Genomic DNA, 27,528 nt, shown 5'->3' on the forward strand with positions numbered 1-27,528 from the left:
TAAAATTATACTCCATGAAGGTAGTAGGGCAACATTACTCACTTTAAGCTCCTCTTTATGCTTTAATATTTGCAGCTGACACAGTAGACAGAGCAACCATTTCTGCTGCCAAAAGTGAAAATGAAACTCCAAAGGAAAGCAGCAGCAGCAATACTCTTGGCAGGACTGTAACCTGAGAGGTCATCAATTCCCTTTATCAGGACAGAAATGATTCATCCCATTACTCCCACCCAGAAGTCCATCATACTCTATAAGCAAAACATTTCAGGCACTACTTTTTTATTGTTATTTTTTTGCTATGCAGGTAGTATTATACACCATGAAAAAAAAAAAGTATCTGTGCCTTATCTTCCCCATCAGGCTACAAATACGTATATGTACGTATAAGTAGATGCCAAGTATATATGCTAAGTATATGCCAAGCACTAAGCAAGATCCATCTTTCCATTAAGTGTCTCCCATGCTTCAGATCCAGGATGTACATTTTTGCAGCAGCCCTCTTATCAGAGGGTAAAAAAGAGCCAATGCACAGACTTCTTGTTAAACACAGCATAGAAAGGGTTCTGGTTTATTCCTCTTCCTCATGGCTTAGTCATTTTAACTCCAACTGTTCACTGACTCTGGCTGCATCAAGCTCCTACTGTAGGTTTCCCTTGCAGCCTCTGACTGCTGGTTATTTCCTGCTAAACTGCAGATATTAGTTTGCAGACTCTGACTGCAGGCTTTTACCCAGCTAGACTGTGACTGTAGGTTCCAACAACAGGCTCTAACTGCAGACCCAGACTGATCTTGCAGCAATTGATTCTCTCTCCAGGATCCTGCCTCATGATTCTCTCCATGCTCCTCAAGGTTTCTCCTCCTGATGATCCTCTTCTTACTAGCCAACTCCCTCTTTTATCTCACTCATACTTATTGGATATAACTGTTACTCATCAGGGGCAAGGCTGTATTGGTTAATTAACACAGCAGTGACTTATCAGGGGTAAGGTCACCTTATTCCCTTCTACGGTACAGCAGTGAATCAGTGCAAGCAGGTGACTCATTGCCCTGGTCTTGTAATTTCTAGGAAAAGTGGAGGGATAAGCAGTCTTAAATATGAGGGTACCTCTTCTTCCCTAGAAAAGGGGATGAGGGTGGGCAGGAGCAGGTCTTTGTCACCAGAGGTCATAGAATAATTTAGGCTGGAAAGGACTTCCAAGATCATTGAGCCCAATCTGTGCCTGATGCCCACCTTGCCATCCAGCCCAGAGCACTGAGTGCCACATCCAGTCCTTGCTTGGACACCTGCAGGGATGGGGACTCCAAACTTCCCTGAGCAGCCCCTTCCAATGCTTAACAACATTTTCCATTAAGAAATTCCTGCTGATGTCCAACCTGAACCTTCCCTGGCACAGCTTGAGGCTGTTCACCCTTGTCCTGTCCCTTGTTCCCTGAGAGCAGAGCCCAAATTCCCCAGGCTTCATCCTCCTGTCAGGAAGTTGTGCAGACCCTGGAGGTCTCCCCTGAGCCCCCTTTTCTCCAGGCTGAACCCTCACAGCAGTTCCTTCAGACACTCCTCACAGGACTTGCTCTCAAATCCTTCAATACAGTCTTGCTCTCAGTTTCTCCTCTTTCCCTGAGACTGCCAGTATGCACTCAGTGCCTGAGAAGTTCCCTGGCAGGCACATTCCTAGCTCCCATTTTCCTCAGGGGTCCCATTACCTCTGCTGCACAGCAGCTGTGCCAAGAGCCTGCCCTGCAATGTGGGACTCTGGACAGTCTTAGGGTGTAAAAAAAAAAAAAAAAAAAAAAAAAAAAAAGCCTGCACCTTAGACAGACATTTTATGACAGCCACACTGAAAGGAAAGTTGCACTAGTCTCAGTCTTGAGCTGAATCTGAATGAGCACCCCAGACTTATCACAGGGCATAATAAGAAATAATGAACACACTGTCACCTGTCTGCACACAGGTCTCTGTGGAGGTAAAGCCAGACCTGCCAACACCTGGCTCAAGCCAAACCCAGACTGCCCAGAGCGCTGAAAAATGCACGCCCTCCACAACATGGATACAGCTTTCTGACCCATTTGGTTTCCCAGAAACAACCTTCCAGCCCTAGGCTGTCTTCCTTAACAAGGCAATGCAAAGAAAATATAATTGCATGTGGGTAAAATCTTCTAAGAACTCAGCTTGTGGAACATGTGGGTGCAAATTTTCTGCCTTACCAAAGGGACAACAGCATTAACTCCTGAATCTTTAACAGCACTGACAGAAAAGTAACTGCTGGCAATTTTAATCAACACAGGATGATTTGAACTCCGTATCTTTGAAATATGAAGCTGGCATTTCATTTGTTATGTGATACTTAAGTTAATAATCCATAGCAATTAAAAGAGGACACCATTCTGGCTATCTGGGAACTCATTAAATACCCAAGGTTAAGAGGAAAAAAAAAAACCAAAAACCCATTCAAAATAGAGGTTAGAGTTTGCATTACTCAGATTTCTTAATTCATGCTATATTTTGCAACCACAGATATGAACTACAAAAGAAAATAAAGAGTGAGAGGAGGAGTCCAGTCCTAGGAAGAAATACCCACAGAGGCTCCTGGATAAATCTGCTGATTTATCCAGGCACAGCCATCTCTCCACGTCTTTACCAGGACTGAAGCCTTAGTTCATTGCTATTATCCTCGCTCTCAAAAAAAGGGTATGCAGGAGTTTATCACAACCCAACAGAACACAGCTCTCAGTCATCACTTCATATTTTCAACTGCCTTTTGTCCAAGCACCGAGGTACCACACTTATTTTAAAGCTGTGTCCTAAATAGGTGAAACAATGGGCAAGTTTGGCTAAGATCGCACAGCAACATGTGGCAAAACACATCCAGGAGCTCAGGTCCCTCCCGGTGAGGTTACTGTCACCAGATTTCTGAACCAGAAGGTTTATATGATCACATCATGGGATCACCACAAAATGCAGATTTTTTTTGTACTTATTATCCCTCTTAATGTCACTGTTTGAAGTGGCAGAGAATGAAATGTTGGGGTAGAAAAATCACAAATTCTAAGCAGATCCTTAGCAAGGATACTTTCCACTATCCCAGGTTGCTCAGAGCCCCATCCAGCCTGGCCTTGGACACTGCCAGGGATGGGGCAGCCACAGCTGCTCTGGGCAACCTGTGCCAGGGCCTCATCACCTTCACAGGGAACAATTTCTTCCTAATATCCAACCTAAACCTCCTCTCTCAGTGTGAAGCCATTGCCCCTTGTCCTTACATGGTTTTGTAAAACAAGTGGTTTGATCTTTCCAGATAAAACTCTGGCTGAGCCTTAAAACTCTCTAACACGTGGTTGAGACAGCCCTGACATTTTAATAAATACACTCCATTTATCTTTAAAGAAAAATACTCAACTGGAATAATAATTTTAAAAAAGAACCCTGATGACTGCATTTGTTTAATTTTAAAAACAGACACATGTATTTCTTGTTCAGTGAATTGCCACTCATATTCTCCAGCCAGAAGGGCCAAAATCCACAGCACTATTTAAAGCAAGTCTGCCAATTTAATTATTTCCCACAGAAAATTACAGGGAGGAGAGAAGGAGGTTTCTTTTGGTAAGAAATTCATGCTTCTTGTCTCTAGACTGAAATATTCTCTTTCTAGGAAATGAACATGTCATTCTGAGTAGAGGAGATGTGTTCTAGGCTCCAGGGGTAAAAGAAATCACATCAACTACAATAAAAATCCTCATGGGGTTGGTAGTGGGAGAGCAGCACTTCTGAAGAAACAGGACAAGTATATTTGTGACTGCACTATTTGTCAGCACATTCCTTTGGAAGATTTTTTTCTTTTTCATATTTGAATGGAGAATAACCAGTTAAAGGCAATTAAAAAAAATAAATCTGTAGTTAAAGTACATTTGCCTAAACCATTAGCCAAAATGATTAGCTCACTTTCTTTAGGATACACCTGCTTTTCCCCTCACTATTACAATGATTTTTTGAGAGAAGTCACTATGCTCACACATATTCAAAACAGACCTTTGGCTGGATTCATCAACCATCACATACAAAGTTTAAAATCATTGACAACTCTGTTTTTACTTTTTTTCAGTTGTCTAAATTATGAAGAGGAATAAAAATGACCAAGCAATGTTTATATGAAGCCACTCTGGTTTCCACAGAACGCACAGAAAACTTAGTGGAGAATGCACTATCAAATGCACATTTTTAAATGAGACAAGGATGAATCTTGGAGAAGCTCATCTCTCCTGGCAAAAATATTTTTGAAACAAGACTCATGGTTCTCTAGTTAAACTGTGTGCTGAGGTGTATTTTTGTTTTGGTGAGGGCTTTGTTTCTCATAATGAAACAATTACTTCTCTTGTTTGTATTAAAAAGCAGAATCTTCTTTGTCACTTGCAAACAGCTTAAGTTAAAAAGAAAATAAAGCAGACCTAGATAAAAACTCATAAAAAGTAGTATCAAGTGTTCTTCAAGATCCCACTGAGAGATGATTTCACTCTCTGGAAACTTGTAACTGAATAGTTTTATGTCTGTCTTGAACAGAATTCCAGCCACCCGCCCTCCAGCTAAGGCAATTCCAACTCCTTCTAAGTTACAGATACAGACAATTTTAATATCCAAAGTTATATCAAACTGATATTCTCTTTTGCATTCAATAAATTACATACACATTATTAAAAATAAGCTTTGTTGGGGCACCGAAGAAGACAACTCTCTTTTTTCTTTTCTTTTCTTTTTTTTTTTAAGAATGAGGGGGCATTTGAGATTGAGATTTAACTTCAATCCAAACAAATTTAAAAAAAAAGAAAAAAAAAAAAAAAGGCACAACCAACCAAAAACCCTAAAATTCCTACTTTGAGTAGTCATTTCCTGTTCTGCAGTAATCATGAGATGGGCAGCAGAAAGGGAAGGAGCTCACGGTGCAAAAACAGGTAACACAAATGTTATTTATCAGGAGTACAGCCCCAGAGAGAGATTTTTTTACTGGAAGAGCTCCAATTTCTAAGGAATCAAGGAGCATTAGCCGGGCAAGTGAAGTGACAGGATGCCATGGCCAAAGGATTAGACACTTTATAAGGGACAGAACCTCTTACAAAGTCTCATAGCCCAGTATAACTTGATTTTTTATGCTAAATACCTCTAGAACATTAAAAAAAAAAAGCAAAAAATACTCAAGAAGTTGTTACTGAATTTTCATGACATGGGGGAAGAGTTGGAAAGTGCATAGATGGAAACCTTTTTGTTGCTTTTATCACAGCAGGAGATCAGGAGACAGGGCCCTGCATTTGATCAAGTGACAGCAAAAGGCACTTTTTAAAATACAAGAAATTCCATTTAAGGACAACACACTGACTGCCAGGGTGAGCGAACAGTGCTACAAGTCAGCTCTCCACACTTGTGCACATTCAGAACGCAACTGCCCCTGGTCCTGAGCAACCTGCTCTGCCTGGCCCTGCTTTGAGCAGCAGAGTTGGATACTGCCCAAAGGTGCCTTCTAACTGCAGCTCTATACCAATTTTGATTTTCCTATTTTTGAAATACAGGACAAAGCTTTATTTTTCACATGCCTAGAACAGAGGCAGCTTCATTTGTCCAGGAGAAGCTTCTTAACCATGGATGTCTTAATCCAGGTATCTTTGTCTTGTGTTTTCCTCAGTGGATATGGCTGTAAAACAAGCCAGTTTGCAGATATTCCAGACACTGCACTTCAAGAAAATAATATATTCCTTGCAATTCACATTTCAGGCTCAGTGAAGACTGTGTTGTGTGTGTTGTATGCTTTAAGTCAAGGACCTGATAATAAACTGTAAGGCACAATAAAACAAAAGGAACATCTCACAAGCTTTACAGACAGACAAAATAGTCCTGAGTGCAGCCAAGTTATGTGACTGCTGAAGGAGCCAGACTGCGAAGTGGAAAATCCCATCAGAGCCAAGCGAGGAGGAAGCCAACTAAGACTGGCTACTTTTCACCACCAAATGTCAGGTGAGAGCTAGAGTGATCCATTTTCATAGATTGCCATTCAAATTCAAGTGACAATTACTCCTGCTAAGCTGGGACCTACAGCCAAATCACAGGGGCAGCCAGATGGTTCTGTCCTGATGAATGGCCTGACAGGAGGACTGGGAAAGCTCTCCCTGCCAAAGACACACAGGTCTGATTTATATGGTGCTTGATATTATCCTAGCTGCCCCAGTGGGTGGGGAATTGTTCTGCGGGTTTTCTAGAGAGGGTATTTGCCTTGGGATGGAATTTCCAAAGGATTATCTTGATTTGGCTCTGGTTGCAGCTGAAATTTATCTCAGCATGGAAGCAGAGTCTCCTGTCCCAGACAAACTGGTGACGTGTTACAGAAAAGGAAGTCTGCAGAGCTGACAAAACCTGTGCATATTTCCAAGGCTGAGGGAGTCTTTACAGAGTTCAGACTAATAACTGAGGATACAGAAGAAAACCCAAGGAGAAATTACACAGGAGAACATTAAATTACTGTCTAGAACTGAGAGTCTGACATTTCTGTGGGAGAAGGCAAAGGAAACAGAATGAAAGGGATACTGAAAGCAAAGTGAAGAACAAAAGTATCACAACCAGTTTATTATTTCTAAACATGCATCACTTAATCATGAATAGAAAATGATCATGCTAGCAGAATTGTTTCTCAAAAAACCTGCAGGCAGAAAATGAGACATGGAAGCAATTGATGAACCAATTACCATTAAACAAAAAGCTGCAACTAAAGCAGTAAAACATTTAACAGTTTAACATCAGCTACAAGATGTGAGAGACAAACTGACTTTCTACAATTTTTAAATGAAGTTTTAAATGGCATTTGCTAAGCATGATAAGCACATGCTGGCATTTTGTTCAATCCTCTTAAAGTATAAAATAAGTAAGTCCCAGTCTTCCACTCCATCAGATATAAGTAGATAGAAATTATGTTTAGAAGTTTAACATTTAAATAAATAAACATCAATTTCAGAGAAACTGATTTTGTGCTTACAGGAAGAATACCTTGTTGCCATTCATAGGCCTAACTTGCTTTTTATTAGAAAATTATTATTTTCAAATTGAGTCACACTGCTAATACAATCTTGAAAAACATCTGGCATACTGAAAAATGCAGAAGCTCACCTTTAAATTATTAATTTTTAGGTAACACATAGGTTTTAATGCCTAAATTTAAATAGTATATAAAGCCAATTATAACATTTTAGCAAATAACAACTATCAGCATAGGAAATACTGATGGGATGAGGCTGAGGCTTATTCAGGATGCCTTTAATCACTGAGGAATATCTGACAAGACTTTCCTTGGTGGAGCCTAAAAGATTTTATTTTTCTCTTCTAAACTGTTCAGCAAAGGGCTAAGAGTGTAGAGACTTCCAAGTTACCCTTTTATGAGCAGTGAGTTATGTGGCATGCAGGAGTCAGAGGAGACCCTGAAGGATCTATTTCATTGATCTATACTATTCCCAATATAGCTAAAGATACTTACAAAGGGTATAATTTCAATGAACATCATTAGCCAACCAATTATATTGCACTGCTTTTATATTTTCTTTGGTACTCAGAATATTGACAGTTTAGCACCTTCCTTAGTCCAGACTCTATTTACAACAACCAATGGCAGCATAATTATTATTACTTAGAGAATAAATTTCTACTGAAGGAAAGGTTATAGATTTCAAAATGTTTCTTTTCTCTCTGGCAGGTGAAAAACACAAGGTTGCAAGTTTACACTCCAAGATTATTCCACTATGCACAGTATTTTCTGCTCTGCTGGTACCCAGTGCTGCCCCACCTCCCCTGGGTTTAGTTTCACAAAAAAAGCTTTACCCCACTTCCCACCTGGCAGTACTCACCAATAGCCTGAGCAAGGGCTATTACAACTTCCTGGCATGTTGTGACTTCGGTGACCCCACACACGATTCTCTGCACTCCATCCACCCATACTTTGAGCTCCATGGTTCACCAGATCATCCAAGAGCCATGAATGCAAATCAGTCAAGTCATTCTTGCAGCTGCACCAGAGACAACGCAGCTGACTTCCACAGTACCTGGAACAGAGAGAAATCCTGGTGTTTAGAGCAAGGAATCACCAATTTGAAAAGTTAATAATTTTACCTTGACATTTATCAGGTGGGACAGCCAACACAGCCTCATTTCTTTAAAAACAACAACAGGAACTACCCATCCACACATCTTGGGAGCAGAGTGGCTGGAAAGTGTTCAGCAGAAAAGGACAGGAAGTGCTGGTCAGCAGCAGCTGAACATGAGCCAGCTGTGCCCAGCTGAGCAAGAAGGTCTGTGGCACCTGGGCTGAGTCAGCAATGGGCACTGGTGAGGCCACACCTCAAATCAGTGTCCAGTTCTGGGCTTCTCACTTCAGGAAGGACATGGAGGGGCTGGAGCATGTCCAGGGAAGGGAACAGAGCTGGGGAAGGGGCAGGAGAACAAGTCTGATGAGAAGCAGCTGAGGGAGCTGGGAAAGGAGCTCAGCCTGAGAAAAAGGAGACTCAGGGGGAACCTTCTGGCTCTGCACAACTCTCTGACAGGAGGGGAGAGCCAGGGACAAGTTGGGCTCTGTTCCCAGGGAACAGCCTCAAGTTGTGCCAGGGGAGGTTCAGGTTGGATATCTGGAGGACTTTCATCATGAAATGTTTGTCAAGCATTGGAAGGGGCTGCACAGGGAAGTTTGGAGTCCCCATCCCTGCAGATGTCCAAGCAAGGACTGGATGTGGCACTCAGTGCTCTGGGCTGGGTGACAAGGTGGGGATTGGGCACAGGTTGGATTTGGTGTTCTTGTCCAACCTCAATAATTCTATGATTCCATTCCAGCATCTCATGCTTTAACAATTTCTGTTTCTTCTTCAGACTTACCCAAAGTTTTATTACAGTGTATTTCCTAAAATTTTATGAGTTGTTACAAAAAGAGCACCCCGAGAAATAAACAACTCCAGACTAAACTCATAACAGTTTCTAGTAACAGGTGCCCCTGTTCCTTGATATGCTGCCTGAATGTTTCCAGGGACTAGTAAGGATGCTTTCAGTGTTTGTTCAATAATTTCTATCAGGTGGAGCTGTAGAAAAACAAGGGGGAAACATTTTCAATTACAGCCATCCATGAGAGTCCAATTTTTGTCTCCCTGCGGGAGCAGCTAAAAGTTTCTATTCCCAACAAACCCATGCATTTTGTACCAGAACCCAGAAAGCAAAACGAGCAGACACACTGCTTCTCTCTCCCTCTAAAACAAGGGGATGCATCACGGAAAGTGTTGTAGAAGTTGTTAAACTCCTACCAGCACTGTGCTGGTTCTGTGATGAACCAAACCTTGTCTAATGTCTTTTCCTAGGTTTCTCCATGGGCACTGCAGTGATACTAAGCAAAAAAACTTCATAGCAAACCCAACAAAAATGGTTGTCTTAAAAAGACAGAACATTCCCTCAAAACTGAAACAAAAAACCAAACCACCAATAATGATGATTAAGTCTTAAAAATCCTCAGAAACTAAAAAGAAAGCAAACACCCCAAAACCACCTACAAACCAACCAACAAGGAGAAATCCAAATCAAAAAAAGAAAACCTAATGGGACAGCTGGGCTGCTTAAGATCTTCACCTGACAGGCTGGAGCAGCAACAACCTGAGAACCAGGTAGAGCCAAAGGGGTCCCACCACATCAACAGGATGAGCTTTAGCAGAAAAGCACCAACAAGTAAAGTCAGGCCAGCAAACACCCCCAAAATCCCTGCTCAAACCTACCTGTTCAGAAGTATAGGTAAAATTTGTAAGTAAAACCAGATCTCAAATAGATTTGCACACTCAATAGAAAAGTGATCACTTTCAGGAATATCAGTGTATACAGAAATAGTCTTTTGAGACATGAACAAGCACCTGAAAACCCAAAGAGGTTTTGATAAACATTTTCTCACATAAAGCTAGGTAATTCAAAGAAAACCTCTATCTCCACAATCATTAACCATGTACAAACACAGAAACACTTCAGTCAGGTTAACACCATTTTAATGTACCAATAAACGAAGCAGAAGAAAATCTTTTACCAGCCTGTAACATGGCAGTGACTGAAGAAAACACCTCGCAGGCCTCATCAGTGACCTCCACTATTTATTCTTGGACCAGTTCACAAATAAACAGACCTCACATTCCAAGCCCAGCTGTAAGGAACTTTATTAATTAACTTAATAACTTGCTGAGGGTTGAAGAGTTCAGCTGTTCTGGCACCAACCAAGCCGTCTCTCCATGTGACAATGCACACGTCAGCAAAGCATCCGACAGCTCTAATTGTTTTTCTGTCTGTCAACATCCAAAGTATTATCTCAATTTAGCAAGCCAGCAAATGCATTTTTTCCCCAGTCAGCACACAATGTACAGTCCTTGCTCAGTGCAGATCAGGTTTGGTCATTTGTTTTCCTACAGTCCATCTTTAAAAAACCAAAGCCTAAAGAGAAGCATCATACAATAAGGAAATACTTGCTGACACTTCCAAGTTTGAAGAAAGCATTCACCAAAGCTGCAAATTATCTGAACAAAGTGCCTTTGAATCAGTTCAAGCTCAGGGGAAAATTCCCATTCATTTCTTACAGGACAAATCGTTTTAATAGACTAAATAAGATAAAGAATTTGTGGTACATGCACACTCAGACCAATAGGCAGGGCTAAATTAAAGGAGTGTGTTAATAAAAGAGCTGCCCAGGTGGAGTCCCCATTCCTGGAGGTGTTCAAGGAACAACTGGAACCTCAGTGCTCTGGTTTAGTTGATAAGGGGAGGATCAATTATAGGTTGGATTTAACGATCTCAGAGGTCTTTTCCTCTGTGGATTCTGGGATTCCATGTGCCCCACAAGTGCTCACAGGATTCCTTTGGCGACCTGCCACTAAGAACATACACTCACATCAGAAATCATAAGCTCTCTGTGCTGAAATCACTGTGTCCCACTAGAGTTTCTAAGCCAAGCTCATCTATAGTAAGTTTAGAAAAAATATATCTAGGACTGGTTTGGTTTCTAAGATTGTGTAGTAGAAGTTGAGGTCTGCAAACCAGAAAATTTTCTGGCCATGTGCTTATCTCTGCTTCCCAAATATAACTCTGTAGCACCTTTTTATTAGCCTTTGGTTTGCCTCCGTAGGTATTCAGTCCTTTATTTGCTGTTAGTTAACTTTCATACCAGTAAAAAATGATTTGTCTCTCCACTGAGGGTCATCTGACAACCCCAAGTATTTTTTTCGACCTGAAATCTGTGCCCAGAATTCACATTGGGCTTTTATGTTAAAGGAGGCAAAATAAGCCTTACCTCTAGTACTGTGCAAATTTATTTCTGAAGCCAATGGAAGGGTTGGGGGGTAAAAAAAAAAAAAAAAAAAAAAAAAAAAAAAAAAAAAAAAAAAAATTAAAAAAAAAAAATCTCACTTCAGGTTTCTCAATCCCATAAGGTCAAAACCAGTTCACCTTATGCATAATTTATTTCAGCAATGACTGGGAATAGGAATGCAAAACTAATTTACTGAGAGGCACACAAGCCAAAACAGGCCTGTGATCACAGCTTTTCCCCAGTTTGTCAGACATCAGCTCCACAGCCACACAGTTCTGCTTGGAACCAAGCACTGGAAATCTGGCATTCCACAGCTACTTCCTTCCCCCACTTCTCCATTACCTTGCCTGAAGCCTCCTCAATTACCTTGTTTACCATGCATTAAGCATTTTCCCTAAATTCTCCTTTTATCCTAATTGGCTGATGGTATCTTACTCTATCAGATATTTGTTCAGTTTTTTAAGCATAAAGAGAAGCCACCATATATATAGATGTGCATATATACACACACAAATATATATATAACATATATAAGGGCTACTATTTAGCTACCTCTCCACAAGTTGTTTACAAAATATAGAAAAGCCTGCAGCTTCACAGAAGACAAGCAGATCAGACTAAGTGCAAAGGATTTTTTTCTAGCATTTAAGAAGAAACAATATTCCAAGCAGATGTTTGCAAGACAGCTTGCCACAAGCGTTAAGTCACAAAGGAAACACGAGAGCTAAAATCAAGATACCTTATTTCTACTTTTTAGAAGGTTCACACTGCTTGGAAACATCATGCACCTCAAATCAGAGCTAAAACCCTGCTGCAGCAAAATTTTGACTGTTTCAGTGACTTTCTGTAGACCCAGCAAATCCCCAGCATGTTATTCAGTACACTTGAAAGTCAGGTTGCTTTCATTTGTAATTAGCAATAGTCAAAGATCATTTGGAGTTTGGCATTTATCCTTTATTTTCCAGTCCCTGTGCACTATGGCCAAAAGTTGTGCTCTTTGTTTTTCCCTGTTATGACACCAGGTAGGATCCTGGACAAACAGCATGGATGGAACAAGCTGCCTGTAAGTCATTAATAGAATAATTAGTCAGTGCTAGTAAGGCTTGATTAGAAAATACCAAACAAACAAGCACAAAGAAGCCAGTCCAGCTACCCAGAAAGAGTTCATAAACCATCCAGAAGATCATGAACAAGGATACATTAGAAGGTCTCCCCCACCAGAAGAATCCTGGTAGGGAGCCAAGTAACATGTTCCAGATGAAATTAACTACAAATACAGAATTGAATACTGGAAAAATAAAGCTCCCTAGCATTTAACAAAAAGCCTCCTCCCCTAGACTGATGAAGAAGAAATATCCTACAAGATATGCATCAGTAGGCCTCCCGTCAGTAAACGGGCAAAAATATTTAAGGCAGGTTCAAGTCCAAAATATCGAGTGAAAGTCTTCTGCAGGCAAAACTTCCATTTGAAAGAAACAGATTGTGGGTTTGAAATCAGCCTATGACTCTTTGAAAAGGAGAGTATTTACTCAGAGGTAGCATCCAGTGAGTTTTTTGTGGGACTAGCCCTCGTGGAGGTTATTTTGCTATTCCAGAAGAATGCTCTGAGATAATAAGCACTGCTTGAAGCAAATAAACCAGAGGTCCCACAACCATGAAGATGACAGTGTTGAGAACAAGCTTGAGAGAGAGTTTAAGACCAAGGAATTTTGCTCCATGAGACTGACCAAAAGACGGTCTGACATCTGTGTCAAACTGGCCAAAATCCTGATGCCTCAAGTGATATATAAACACACACACCCTCACCTGTGAGAGGACAGCACAGCACCAACACAGGAGTTTGTACAAGCATTGACGTGCAGGCAGTTGTTTCTGGCAGCCAAGGCTGCACAAAATCATGCCTCTGGATAACCCAAAATTCCCCAAGTCACAGTTTCCCAGACAAATTACCAGTTGATTTCCATCCAGGAACCCTCAGCTGCCTAGAACAGAAACTGCTGCTTGGACTGCAGTTTCTCCTGCTGCAATACAGCTAACAATTTGGTGGGAAAAAATGAGGGAAAGAAACACTGTTCTGAAGCACGAATGCTACAACTGGTATTTTGCCTAATTACAGAACATTCCCGACCTCTCCCTGAGCCACAATCTCTCCTTGAGCTGCAATCTTTAGAGCACAGAAAAAAACAAATTGTCACTTCTCTTTGTATTGGTGAGAATTAGCTAGAAGGTATTAACTTGGTGGTTTTTTGAGGTGGAGGAGTGATAGGAGGAGGTAAAGCAATCAGCCACACTTCTTGTCACTTCTTGTTAATGGCAACTATTGAGTTATTACTTGAACTAATTCTTCCACTTTGAAAATTTTATTTTTGTCTTCAGTATTCTAATTCTAAGACTGATCTCTGACTTCAGCAAGTGTGTTAAGCTTTTAGGACATCTTCCTACACAGTTTTTTAATCTAAATCACATGTGACAGTCTGAAGAAATCAGACACACCACTTAGTAAAGATTTAACTGCAGCACAGCACAAAACAGTCATCCAGCTTGGGATCCAAGTGATGACATAGCTACAAACCTTCAAGATTATGAACCATGTCTAAAGTGCTCATGGCCTTCATAGGAAAGTGAGTTCCAACCAGCTGTCACAAACACAGATTGATGGCTGGAGTGATAGCACTCTTATCACAGCCTATAACACTTTGTATCTTTGGAGCTACCAGGCTTGACCCAACTGTGCTGCAAAACATTTTCAAATCCCCACAAAATATTGGAAAGGAAACAAGCCAGCAGGTGAGCCAAGGAAACAGATGGCTTACTAAAGTTCTTTTGTATTTGGTCACTGCTGAGAGCATAACCTTGCATTTTTAACAGTAGCTTTCACACTCTTGAAATTGATTTAATTCAACAGGAACAACAACTCTGAAATTAATACTCTCCCTAAGATTAGATACAAAAAGCATCTGAACTCCATATGGACCTGTGGTACAAAAACTCATGGGGTTTTTGGAAATGGTGACAGCACTCAAGTTAGAGTTCCAAGGATCCTTGCTTCTATTAGATTTCAATCACAGAGTTTTTAAAGCAGAAATTTAAAAAATTCAAAACTTAAAAGCATCATATTTAAGATATGTACCAGCAAATGAAAACAATATCTGATGAAGCACTTTCTTCAGCTCTTGAGACAAGATTTACTGTGATACAAGTGTGAATTCAATTCAATTCAAGCAGGCTTACTCACTAAATCCCAAACCTGAATCTGTTTCAGAATTAGGACTGAAGTATCACCTTCATTTTACATGAAGCACTCCTTTTCCTCACTCTCTAGTTTAGCTATTAAAAAAAATTGTCAGTATGAAACATTACAATCCTAGAGAGGCAGGATTGAGTGGATTCATCCTGGAAAGCCTCACTGGCAACCACTGTTCTAGGAAGGGCTGCATCATAGAATTACACAATGGTCTGAGTTGGAAGGGACCTTAAAGCCCATCCAATTCCAAGCCCTGCCATGGGCAGGGACATCTTCCACTATTGCAGGTTTTCTGAGCCCCATCCAGCCTGGCCTTGGACACTGCCAGGGATGAGCCAGCCACAGCTTCTTTGGGCACCCACAGCCTCACAGGAAACAATTTCTTCCTCACAGCCAATGTAAACCTCTTCTCTGTCACTTTGGAGCCATTCCACCTAGTCCTGTCACTCCAGGCCCTTGACTCCAGGTCAAGAGTCTCTCTCCATCTTTCCTGTGGGTTCCCTTCAGGCACTGCAAGGCCTGAAAGTGAGGTCACCCCAAAGGCTTCTCCTCTCCAGGCTGAACAATCCCAATTCCCCTCAGCCTTTCCTCCCAGCAGAGCTGCTCCATCCCTGTGCTCCCCTTGGTGTCCCTGCTCTGGCCTGGCTCGAGCAGGATAGCGGGTGGCAGCACAGCAGAGGTTCAGACAGCAGCTGGGACGGATTTATTCTGTGGCAGAGGAATATCCTTTTCCAGATACGCTAGCCAAGGAGCCTGCATTGCATTATAAATGCTGTGACAAACAGCTCAAAAAAAGACATGTGCATTAAATAAACATCTCCTGATTCATCATCTCAGTCACAGGCAGACATTTACTGCACTGTAATGTCTTCCTAAGCTGTGTAAGTATTTGTTCCTCATTAGTAGCAAATATATAGTGCATTTGAGAAAACAGCTTTATTACACACCACTTTATTAATAAACAGCAACATTAGGTGGAAGTCACATCTATACATCTCTAATATGGTCTAAGTAATGTGTGGGAGTGAAAGAAAACAAAGAGCAGAGAAGCTAGTTCATTGCAGGGGAAATATTTATACAAAAGCTACAATACACACACCTTACTTCAAAGTTGCCTTAGACCTCGAGATGCCCTAGCTTCAAAGGAGACAAAATAGCTCATTTACCAAACTGGTTCCAAGGAAGACACAGCCCCACCCTTTCAACTCTTCCCCTCTCCCCTCACGGCTTGTCCACAAACACTCACACCCAGCTGAGGGACTGAAGACATTCGTGTGTAATTGCCAATATTTACACTAATGAGGCAATGAGCTCATCTGCTCCCTTTTGGCAAGACCTGCATTAACTCTTGGTTTTGTAGGGCTGAATCTGTCCTTTACACTTCAGTCAAGCCCACGTGCAGCATTTTCTTTGTCATTTGACTACAGCCACCCTAAGTCCCAGCTGCCAGAGAGGTGTTCCTTGCACCTCAAATGTGAGCTGAGGGCAAATTTCAGGGAAAAAAAAATATCAAGAAACTTGTTACACTTTCTACATTTCAAGATATGAACCAAAACACAACATCTTCCTCTATATTGTGGTGTACCTTGCATACAAATGAGCCCCTTCCTCCTCTTCCAAGTGTGCACTGAAGGATGCAGGAAATAAAATACATTCTGCAACTAAAATCTACTTAAATTTGAATTAACAGACGTTTTAAAAGTCAGTTAAGCGAATGGTTTACAGCCAAGGGTATGACACGACTACCAAAATCTCACTAATGAAATGCAATTTCTGAAACAGAAATGAGGTGAGGCACTTTCAACTTAATCAACATAACTGTTCCAAAAAATTATAATATCAAAGCTTTATTCAGTAAGCAGCTACATTATTCATTAAACATTACCTAAGAAATGTCAAGTTGCTCTCCTGGCAACTTAGAAAAGTCTGCAAGACAGAACAGAACTTATTACTATGAGGAGCCTTTAAACAGTTAAGCAATATAAATGAGTGGGGGGAACCCATCACTTTCTAAAATTTACACTTGGCTGTGCTTACTTCCATATTTCCCCAGGCACAAAAGAACTTCTTTGCTTCTTCTAGTCTCTATTTATAGGACTCAGCTGGATCACTTAAGTATTTCTCCTCTCTTGACAATTGTGAGCTTGGCTAATTTTATTAGAGCAAAATCCAAGGTAATCATAACACACAGCAATAGCTTATGGGCTGAAATACTCAAAAGTGCATTACTTAATTCATGGACTGATGGAATGGGTTGGGCTGGAAAAAGTTTATCTCATTCCCATCCCCCTGTCATGGGCAGAGACACCTTCCACTATCCCAGGCTGCCCAGAGCCCCATCCAGCCTGGCCCTGGACACTTCCAGGGCAGCTACAGCTTCTCTGAGCAACTTGTGCCAGGGCCTAACCAGGAACAATTTCCCTCCCTTTCAGTTTGAAATTCCCATAGTCTGAATTCCCATAGTTCTGTGGCAGTGCCACAGGCAGCTCCAAGATAAGCCTACACCATTTTGGCCAACTGGCCACACTGCACAGAAAGATGTGGAAGCAAATTTCACTTCAGGACGTAAGGATGCCTAGGTTCTCTATTCAGCTGATATTTTTAGGGAAACTGTTACAAACTTTCTAAACCACTAATTCTCCGTAAGTTTTGCTGAAATTCACCTAAACTCCAAAACTCCCTGGGAGGAGCAAGAACTGCAGATACGAACATCATACTAAATACACTTCCCCTTGGAAGTCTTATAAAGATCACATATGGCATTCATAGAAGGACCCAGCAAAGAGCTCTTCAGGAAAAACATGATTCTCTGCCAAAAAACTGACAGCAATTAACAGAAGTCACAGCCAGCAATGCCAGTGGAAAATAGATGTTGGGTCAAATTTAACATGGCAAGGGGGGGAAGTTTGCATTTTCCTGCTCCTGCCTTCTTTGTCTGTGGCAACAATTTTTAAACCAACACAACTTTCCATGTATTGATTTCCCTCCATATTTTCAGAAAGCATCTACATTTTGCAATTTCTGAGATAGAGCCTTTCACTGCTGGCCATGCAGTCACAGGCTTTCATCTCACCTCCTAATGGCTACATCTTCCTCCTCACTGCACCCTCAGCAACCCCATCCTCTCTGTTTGCCAAGCACAATGATGTCAGGACAGACTTCTGGAGTTGGACTTGCCAAATGCAGGCAGGGCAAAGCAGCCCTCCCCTTTCTTCACTTGATCCATTTATACACAGGGAACTCTTTATAGGTCACTTGCCAGAGTCACCACATGGAAGTGCAACTCCACCAAGTTACTGTTTAAATCTCTTTATCCTCCTTCACGCTGTCCCTTAACCCACTTCTGCAGAGCACCTACCAAAACATAATGGATCAGCAGCTGAGACCCTACTGCTTTTTGGGCTGATTGAGCTTACTCTATTCACCTCCACACCTTGGGCAGGGTGCACCTTCTCTTTGGGGGTTCTGCTGCCTTTCAGAGAGGCCAAGACAAGCTCAGTTCTGCTTTAAAGAGCTCCTGCAAAGTACCCAGAAGATGGGCAATGTAATCAATCCCTTCTAGCAGTACACTTGTCCCTCCAGAAGGAATTGTATCATCATTCCTCCTATCATGGTGGATCTCATACCATTTTTTCTGAACTTATGAGATGCCTGAGATGTCAGACACTGGTACTGAAGAACACAGATTTATTAACATTGGAGAAGATCTCCAGGATCATTGAGTCCAACCTCTGACTGATCACCACCTTGTCAACCACATGCCACATCCAGTCTTTTCTTAAAGATCTCCAGAGATGGTGACCCCACCACCTCCCTGGGCAGCGTCTTCCAATGCCTGACTATCATTTCCATGAAGAAATTCTTCCTGAAGCCCTCCTGACATAGAGCTCAAGTTAAACAAAACAGCATCTCAGCACTGCAGCATGAATTGCTGTGATGAACTCTCTGGGTTATCATCACACTGCTTATGAAGGACAAAGCTCAGCCTGCATTTCTCTTTGGAAGCAGAAAAAAAACCCAAACCAAAAACAAGACATCTGATTAGGACATTTTTCGTTTCCCCTGGTCTTTCTTACTTAAAAACACCCCTGTATCTGTGGATTAGTTTCTCCACAGAAACAGAGGAGAGGCTGTGCAGTCTGGAGAGCCACTGGCAGCACTGAGTGGGTTTAGGATTTAGAACTATGTGAGGGAGCTTAATAAAAAGAGCCTGGCCTTTTTATTTTTTAAATAAAAAGTGGCTGCTGGGATTTCTAATCTTTATTGATATGCAGCTATGGAAATGTAAAATACCAGGTAACATCAGGAGGCAAAAATGGCTAATTAAGTACAATTACCTAGCAAGCAACCTAAATTCTGGAAAGAACTCAAGGGGAAGTGCCCATAGAAAGTTTGGGCTAATCATAAGATAGTACACGCAAAATTTAAAGCATTCATGATATGCTTTAAATCACAAAAATATGCAAAACATAACATTTAAATTAAAATCCAACTACATGAATCTCCTCAGGCCTCAAAGGTTATATGAAAGAAATCCTAAATTATTCTTTATAAAATTCTTATACATAAAAGTAAAAAGCCAGGCTTACAGAATGAGATGAGCAGGCATTAATATTTCTCTTCCTATTTAGTTATGAATAACCTGAATATTAACTTGTAGGTATTTTTAAGATTTTTGCTATCTGACAAAGGAGATACATTTGACTTCATTTAGCTGCTATTTTTTCTTCCTCACTCCAAAATATCAAATACTAAAGCATATTTCCTTAACAACTCCAATTCAAAATATAAACCTTTATTTCTTTAAAGCCCAGAAATTTTCATTTTTAAACATTGTGCAACTATTCTTTGTAGGAAGCAGTCTACAGAACTACATAGAACCTACATAGAACAAAGAGAAGAGATTGTATCAAAATGACATGTCTCCAAAAAGCTGAGTTTCTTTCCTGCCAGAGAGAGAAATGACTAGTGTGCATGGCAATTAGTGCAAAAAACAATACTATCTTTACAGTTCCAGACTAAGAAAAACTACAGTTTGATGTTTACACAGCAGTAAATAAAGTGGGAAAACTTTTGAATTGGGTAATAAGCACATTTTTTCTCTCAAATGTTTAATAACAGTGAATCATTAAACACCCATGAGGTGAGGTCTTCCACATTTTGCTACTATGAAGATTAGAATATTGCAGAATTTCCTAGTGATTGATAAATTAATAAAACCCAAACTAAGTAATTTTAACTTGAGTCCATAGGAACTGCAAAACTGTTTTTTCTACTGTTCTACAGTAAGAGGATGCAAACCTTGCCAAAGCTTAATAAATTAATGAAAAAGAAGGAGGAAATGGTTTGCCTGCAACACCCAGGACTTGGATGCAGCAACCCATGTCTCAGGAACCAAATATTTTTGAAGCAGAAAAGCCAGGGACCACTGTCTCTTCATGTAAGTGGCATTTCCACACACCATCCCCCCTGCCATTTATTATCAATACTTCAGTCCTTTCCAGACATCTTGTCTCCACTTACATTCCATTTTCAGTTTGCCCTCAGCTGGCAAGCACAAGATGAATCCCAACTCTAAAAAAAAACACTGGAAGAAGCTGGTTTTTTTCCAGCTATGAGACCACTGTATTTCTTCAGAAACACTTTCAAAGTATTCAACCTGAAATGCATTTCAAATACTCGAAGTACTACTGCCCCAAATGCAAAGAAACTATTCAGATGTGGATACAAGATAAAAGCTTTATGTAAGGACATATTTACACAGGACTATAAAGTAAAGGAAAAGAAGCCCTCAAATGAGAAAGCAAGAAGCTGCACATAATAAAAATGCGACCAAGTGAGGAAGAGGAAAGAAATGGATGCACGTGCCATGGTATCTTCAATTTCAGCTCTGCTGCCACACCAGTCTGAACAACTGCAACACAGACAGCAAGGAAACAAGAGGCACTTTGTGCCATGTGCAGCTCTGGAGTGGGGAAGAGAGACAAGAAATGAAAAGTATCTCTTGTAATGCAAAGAATGCAGCAAAACTCATGGATCCCAGCAATACCACTGTCAAAGAAAGCTTGGGTTTTTCCTGCAGTGACTCAGTGCTCAGGCAGCCAGAGAAAGGTGTGCACCCAGCAAAGCTAAGACAGGCAGGAAACGCAATGAGAACCTGAGAGGCAGCACTTTTCCCTTGAGATTATTCCTCACCTCACCCAGAACTCACCAGCACGTCAGAGCAAAACCCTCCCTGAGCCAGAAATCCTCTCAGAGAGCATCCAGGAACTTCTCCCACCTATTAATGCCTTTCAGTGGATACCAATCAGAGGTGAAGGGCAGAAAATCATGAGCTCAATGAAGGAAGTATTTTCTGATTCATGACCTGGGGCACTCAGATGAAAAAGGAATTGCACTCTGCTTCCATGGTTCCATGGAAGAGGCTAGAAAACCCAACCAGCAGAAGTATCTGCCCAGCTCAGGTAGGTCAAAGATATCTCAACCATGACAAACACAGGCCACAAAACAGCTGGAGGATACAAATTAAGTCTCAGTGCTCACAAACCAACAAAGTCTGGTTTTGTTGCTTACCAAACATCCCAGAAAATGCAATATCACTATGCAGAGAAACATGAAGTAGCATTCTGCAAGTGAAAGCTTCTGAAGTGGGTCTCAAAAGAATGTTTTTGTCAACTATAGTTAAGACTTCAATGTAAAGCATCAGAACTACTCCGAACTTCAAAAAAAAAAAATCTATTTTTTTCTGCTTTTCATATTTAAAGTTTAAGTATTGAATGAGAAATATTTCCCAAAGTTACTGCTCTGATTTGGTGTCCACTTTTGCTGCCAGAGTGAATAAGTTCTGCTCCTTTTCTTCATTCTTTTATTTATTGATTATTACTGGAAAAAATGGGATTGATTTTTTTTATTTCTTAAATGTACAAAAATCTATTAATAGTCCATTATTTCAGCTGGGGAAAAAAAGTTTTAATAAAACACATACTACAAGCTGACCCTGTCTTGTGCCCCAAAACAGACAGCAAAATAAAGTCACATAACAACAACAAATTACATTAGTGATGCTTAAGGCAAAAAAACAAACTGGTTTATTCAAAACAAGCAAAGGTAAATAACTAATTCTCCCCGTGCGAGGATAGGCACCATCCTGATGAATTTCCAGCAGGCAAATACCTTCTACTCACATACAATAAAATCATTCAGAGACAGTAACTCACATGACTTGTTTCAAAGTGACAAATAAAGGAGTGACACTGCAGTCACCTGGCAGCCGGCCACAAACTTGCTCCACTGAAAGGAATTAATTCAAAATAGAGTCAACAACAAATCCTTAAATATTTTAACTTGGCAGAAGAAAACCTGGCTCAACACCACTACATTCCAAGCTTCCTGGAGTTCTAGGTTAACATACATATGTATATGCGCTGTGGCTAAGTGTCACCTGGGAAAAATGAGACCTGTGTGTCTAAATTCTGTGTGCTGGTTCAGCCAGCAGGACTGTCCCATGGCTGGTGCCACTCCCCACACAAACCATTGCACCCCTTTAGCAAGATGATGTTGTTGGCTGAAGGCAGCAATTAATGCTCTGGAAATGTTTGCTTTAGAAACAATCCACTGATGTGCATTAAAGAGACACATAAGGTGCCTGGAATGTGGGGCTGAAAGTGCTTTAATGAATAACCCAAAACACCTCTCAAATATGAGGCAACTTAAGACAAGCCTGAAGCCAGACTCTAGCTAACACAGCATTCTGAGTGCTGTACATATGGACAGATGCATCCACACACAAGGACCACCCTTCAGCAAAGCTCCTCTTCAACACAAGTGCATTTTATACATGTGCATTGATATTTCTACTAGTTCTACACTGTATTAGGGATAATGGAAGTATCCATCCAATGCTGCTTTGCTTCAGCTTTTCCTGCAGTAAGATAAAGCTGTTGCACCTTTATCCTTATCTGTACCTCTGATACACACAACATGAGACAAGCTGTCACTGTGGCAAATGAACAAAGCATTTAAATTTATTTAGCTCTGTTGGTCCCTCAGCTGCTTCAGTTATCAACAACACAGCTATAAATACTGCATTTGCAACAGGAGTGGTAAAAAGGCAATATACACACAGAAATGGAAAAGGTGGTGTGATTGCTATGCAGTCTATCACTGAGAAGCTGATGTATGCACAAAAGGCAAATCAGCTTCAAAGGCCTGCAAATGGTGACAAGCCAGAGAAGAAGATGCATTCTCAGTTTCTCACTTGCTCCACCAGCCTCATCTACATCATAAAAGAGGGGACTCAAAAAATCAAACCAATATGAACAATAAACCAATGCATAATCTGAAAGTATACATTCTAGCCTAAGTTCTGATATTTTTCCTGTATTGAGCATGCATCATGTTGTCAGGAAAAACACTACCTGCAACTGTTTACTTTTCATGACAATTTTTTTTTATTTTTGACAATGTCTCAGTGGCCAAGCTGGGGATAACTCGTTACAGTGAACCACAGAATCATTAAGGTTGGAAAAGATCTCCAATATCACAGAGTCCAACTTTTGATCAAACACCACCTTGTCACCCAAACCAAAGAGGAAACACCAGTTGTTTCTTGAACACCTCCAAGGATGGTGACTCCTCCTCCCTGGGCACCCCATTCCAACACTTGACAAACCTTCCAGTAAAGAAATTCTTTCTTAAGTGAAGATCTGCTGCTCAGAATGATCTGAAAGCAGAGGAGCCAAGGACAAAAGCATTCTCTCATTCCACACTCCCAGTGACAGGTTAGCTGTGGGCCTCCCTCTTATACAGCAAGAAGGTGCATATCCATGGAGATCACAACATCACAGGAGAGAGACACTCAGCAGGGCCAGGGCAGGTCTGCCCAGAACACAACTGTTTAGAGAAAATGCTGCACAGAGCAGGGGAACTGGGATTTTGCTCAAATTTCTCATCTCAGGAAGAAAGGGGGAGTGATGAACTTATGAAGTTGCCTCATCGCTGGAAGTGTTCAGGGCCAGGCTGGATGGGGCTCTGAGCAACCTGGGATAGTGGAAGGTGTCCCTGCCCATGGCAGGGGGTGGAAGAGGATGATCTTTTAAAGTCCCCTCCAACCCAGGCCATTCTGTGATTCTTCAAGCTTTAGAGTTTTCAGAATGCTTTATGTGCAAGTACCTTCAGAAGGGAGCAAGGAAACTCTTGGAGGGTTTTGGTGCTAAATTCTTACTTGCAGATGAAGACAGATGTCTGCTTATGTACAATCTGCTACTCCAGGCATCAGTGTCCACTCTGCTGATGAGGGCAGTTCCTAGAAGGAAAAAAAAAAGAGAAACATTGTTATACATTCGTGAAACAACCTTCTTGAGGATGAAGTTCTATTCCTCCTCCTTCCTTTAATGTTTTCAAAAAACTGTTCATCTGGCACCTGTAGATCTACAACAGCCTGGTACACACAAGCAGTATTTTATTTTTGAAAAGTTAGTTGAAAAGAAATGTGGAATAGTGCTCTTAATTTGCTGCTTCTTATACCTGGTGTGACATGTTCCTGCTATAAATAACTAAGTGTGATAAACAGCATTTCAACAACTTTCCAGAACATTAGAGAAAAAAAAAAAAAACAACCACCCCCTCAAAAAAAAAAAAACCAACCCCTAAGCACTGTATTAGGTAGTCACGAGCATCTACCACTGGTAAATTGTAAATACAAGAGATTGTGAAATAATCTTCTTTCCCAATTTTCTTTTTAAGGAAAACAATCCTCAGACTGGAGCACTTCCAGATGTATAACCCTCCAAGTGCTCTGGAGCTGCACACCCTGACTCCCTCGCAGCAGTGAATCACATGCAATGCATGCACAAACAAACTGGGCAAAAGGTAACAAATCCCAAACTGCTGATTAAGACTAATAATCAGCTTGGAAGGCACGCTTACTACAACAATGTTTAACAGCATCATTGTGACAGACATTGCCTAATATTATGGCACAGCCAAGGAGAACATGTGAGATGTGGTTATTTTTAAGTCTTCACAACCAATATTATTTACTGAATAATATTTTAAAGGAACATATCTATTATGGCTATTACGTGTAACTATTATCTATTATGTGTAACTCTACACGGGAACTTTATAGAGTGCAGCATGAAAAAAAGCCTCTAAAATCAGAAAAACTTTCCACTGGTATTTCAGCATCTCCTCTACCACTGTTGTCAGACACTGAGTTTTGTCCAGACAAAATGTTTGTCTCCTAATATCTTTGCAATGGAAAGATGTAATAAGCACCAACTCCAGCATAAGAACATCATAAGAGTTCAGAAACAACAAAAACCTCTTAAAGATCTGGAAAGAAGGGAGGTCTGCAGAAGATGCATCAAAGCCCTACAGGAGTAATTGCTCCTCTCATTATGGCCTGAAAGTCCACAACAGGACATTCAGGAGCTCCAAAAGTCCCAGGCACACATCAAATCATTTCCACCATGACTGACTGAATATGCAGCTTTCATTCACAAACCTAATTTATTAAATTCCTGGGTTGCCAGAATATGTTTGTGATGTTTTTTGCAATGTTTTTTGCTTTCCACTCTGTAGACCCACTAACATTTACTAACAGTTCACATGAGCCTTCTACTCTAGCTCTAAAATGAATGGAGTAATTTTTGGTGAGTTTATGTCTCTCAGACGAGAAGCTGTAATTTAACAGAAGGAAGATATGCTTGTTAAACTTCCTTAATATATTTGATTGCCATTCCATTAGAGAACATTCCTTTAAGTTCTCTACTCAGGTTTATTCACCACCATAGTCCTAAGTAGAGTCAAACAGTCATAGAAAATGCAGAACACTCATCTACTGCACCACATCAGGTTAAATCACCAGTGCTTGAGCCCCAGTTACTTACTAATCCCCACTTACACATGTGAGATTAGGAAAATAAATCTGGTTTTAGGATATAGATGGTGAATTAGTTAATCCAGAGGCACAGATGCTTGAATTTTGCTAGGGGAGGCAGAGAGAGAAGAGAGAAACAATCATCTCACCCTAAACTATGAAAACTCTGTTTTGAGATGCTAAAAGTTGTCTTCATCTACTGCAAACCAATCAACTGCCAATACACAAATAGTAAATATTTCAATTACAGCTGTTTGTTAATTACCCCAGGACACTTTATATAAAAGCTGAAGAACAGTGGATTCTGAACCTGAGAACAGAGTGGCCGCAATGCTGATCCAGCAGTGGGGACCGACACTTCCACTGCAACAGAGCAGCATTATCTGCAGCTCTACTGAAACCCTAAAGCTCTTCTCAGACAACTCTGCAAACTGAGTGGGAAGGAGTAAGGATAAGAGCCACATTCTGTCTTTAGAGACCCCTATTAAATCAGATTCCCAACATCAGCCACTTCCTCTTTGTTTTCCTCAAGCCATATGGCTTCCTGACAAAATCTGTACAAACAATAAATCCATTAATCAAGCCACTGCTGGAGGAAAAGGCACTTTTTTTCCCCCCCTTCCCTTCATCAATCCAGACATTTTAATGGAGATGTTTTATGTATTTTATGAAAGTCCCAAGGAAAATGCTAAAGTGGTCTTTGTTCTCACACTGCAGCCCCAGCTCCAGTTTGTACTTGTAAAAGGAGATTCTCACATAAAATGCAAAGAGATACAGGAATAGAGAGAAGTCACTCAAACCAACAAGAAAGGAGTCCAGCCTAATTGGATCTTAGCAGGCATACAGCATAAATTGCTGCCTAGGTTTGCTGGCAATACTGTCTCAAAAAACAAAAAAACAGAAGTTACAAAGAAAACATAATTAACAGAAGTAGGTAAAATTAGAGGGGCTATTCCCACAAGGCTCTGAGGAGATGCAGACATGCAAATGCCACAAATAGCTCAAAAGAAGAGCTTATTTTAAGAGATGTCACAAAAAAAGGACTTCTCCAGAGGTCAGGTTTCTTTTTAAGGTGTACCAAGATGACCAACCTGCTACAAATCAATCTGTTTTGCCACCTCCACACTGGTAAAATGGTGATGGTGATGATGTGCATCTCAGATCAGGAGGAAATACAGTGGGAGGCAGGAAACACAGAGAGCAGCAAGATTTCTACCTCTTGTAGGTGGGAAACTCCCTTTCAGCAAGTGGAAAAATCTCCCACTCCTCTGAAAGAGGGGAGAAGAACACTAAACCCAAACCTAACCAGGCTCATTCTTTCATCAAACTAAACATATATTAGAGGGACTGCTAGAAATGCAAACTGTCTGTTTTGATGATCTGTTCCCATGGAGGCTTTTCCCAAAACTTCTTTGACTGCACTTATATTAGTCAATAGTCTGCAGTGCAGGAAGAGGATCAGAAAGAAAAAGAAATTACTTTCCAACTCAGGTGGTCTCTTTCAGTCACACACTTCTAAAGCAACTGTGACCTTTCCACTCACATGGAAGGAAAACAAGATTGGCATGGTAACAAATCTTTTTACCTTAAATCATGTTTTATTTTCTTCACAGGTGGTCTACAGCTTACTGGGTGATCAAAACTGCTCCTCAATTCATGTGAACAAAAACAACCCTCTGTTTAAATGAAGTTCAGGAAATATAAAGCAGCTTATGACACTGACAAAGACCTTACAAAGAGAGCATTAAAAATGGTGTGAAGTTCACTTTTCAAAACTTGGAGTGGGGCAGATTTTTTGGGAGGGGAGAGGGGGCAAGGTGGCGTTCGCATTTTTTTAAATACAGGAAAGCAGCATTCTTGATTAAAAGAAGGAAACCTTTAAAATTACATCCCTTTCTGTCTTTGTTGAATTAAGTAACAATTAGCCACAATGAAGAAAAAAAAATACAGAAAGAATAGCTTAGAAAGTTTGAGTCATTATCTCCAAGGAGACACATCTGTAATGTTAACAAGGTCAGAACATTTCAGTCAGTTCTTGTGGGTAATGGGAAATACAAGATGTTAGCTTC

General features: G+C 40.7%; 1 protein-coding gene across 4 annotated transcripts in view; it reads right to left on the reverse strand.

The window, feature by feature from the left end:
* Positions 1–27,528, reverse strand: part of RASSF8 (Ras association domain family member 8) — a 253,822-nt gene that overhangs the window by 187,074 nt on the left and 39,220 nt on the right. For 2 of the 4 annotated variants that reach the window (XR_014589832.1, XR_014589833.1), the window contains exon 1: positions 7,867–7,984. Coding sequence is in view for 2 of the 4 variants with exons in the window: in XM_083859210.1 (XP_083715336.1) it covers positions 7,867–7,969 (103 nt within the window). In the remaining 2 variants the exon portion in view is untranslated. Of the gene's footprint in view, positions 1–7,866; positions 8,062–23,748; positions 23,882–27,528 lie in introns of those variants that run through there. The other 2 variants (XM_083859210.1, XM_083859211.1) reach the window with 2 other exon arrangements.

This window comes from Zosterops lateralis, assembly GCF_965231275.1.
Source record: "Zosterops lateralis genome assembly, chromosome: 4".
Classification (NCBI taxonomy): domain Eukaryota; kingdom Metazoa; phylum Chordata; class Aves; order Passeriformes; family Zosteropidae; genus Zosterops; species Zosterops lateralis.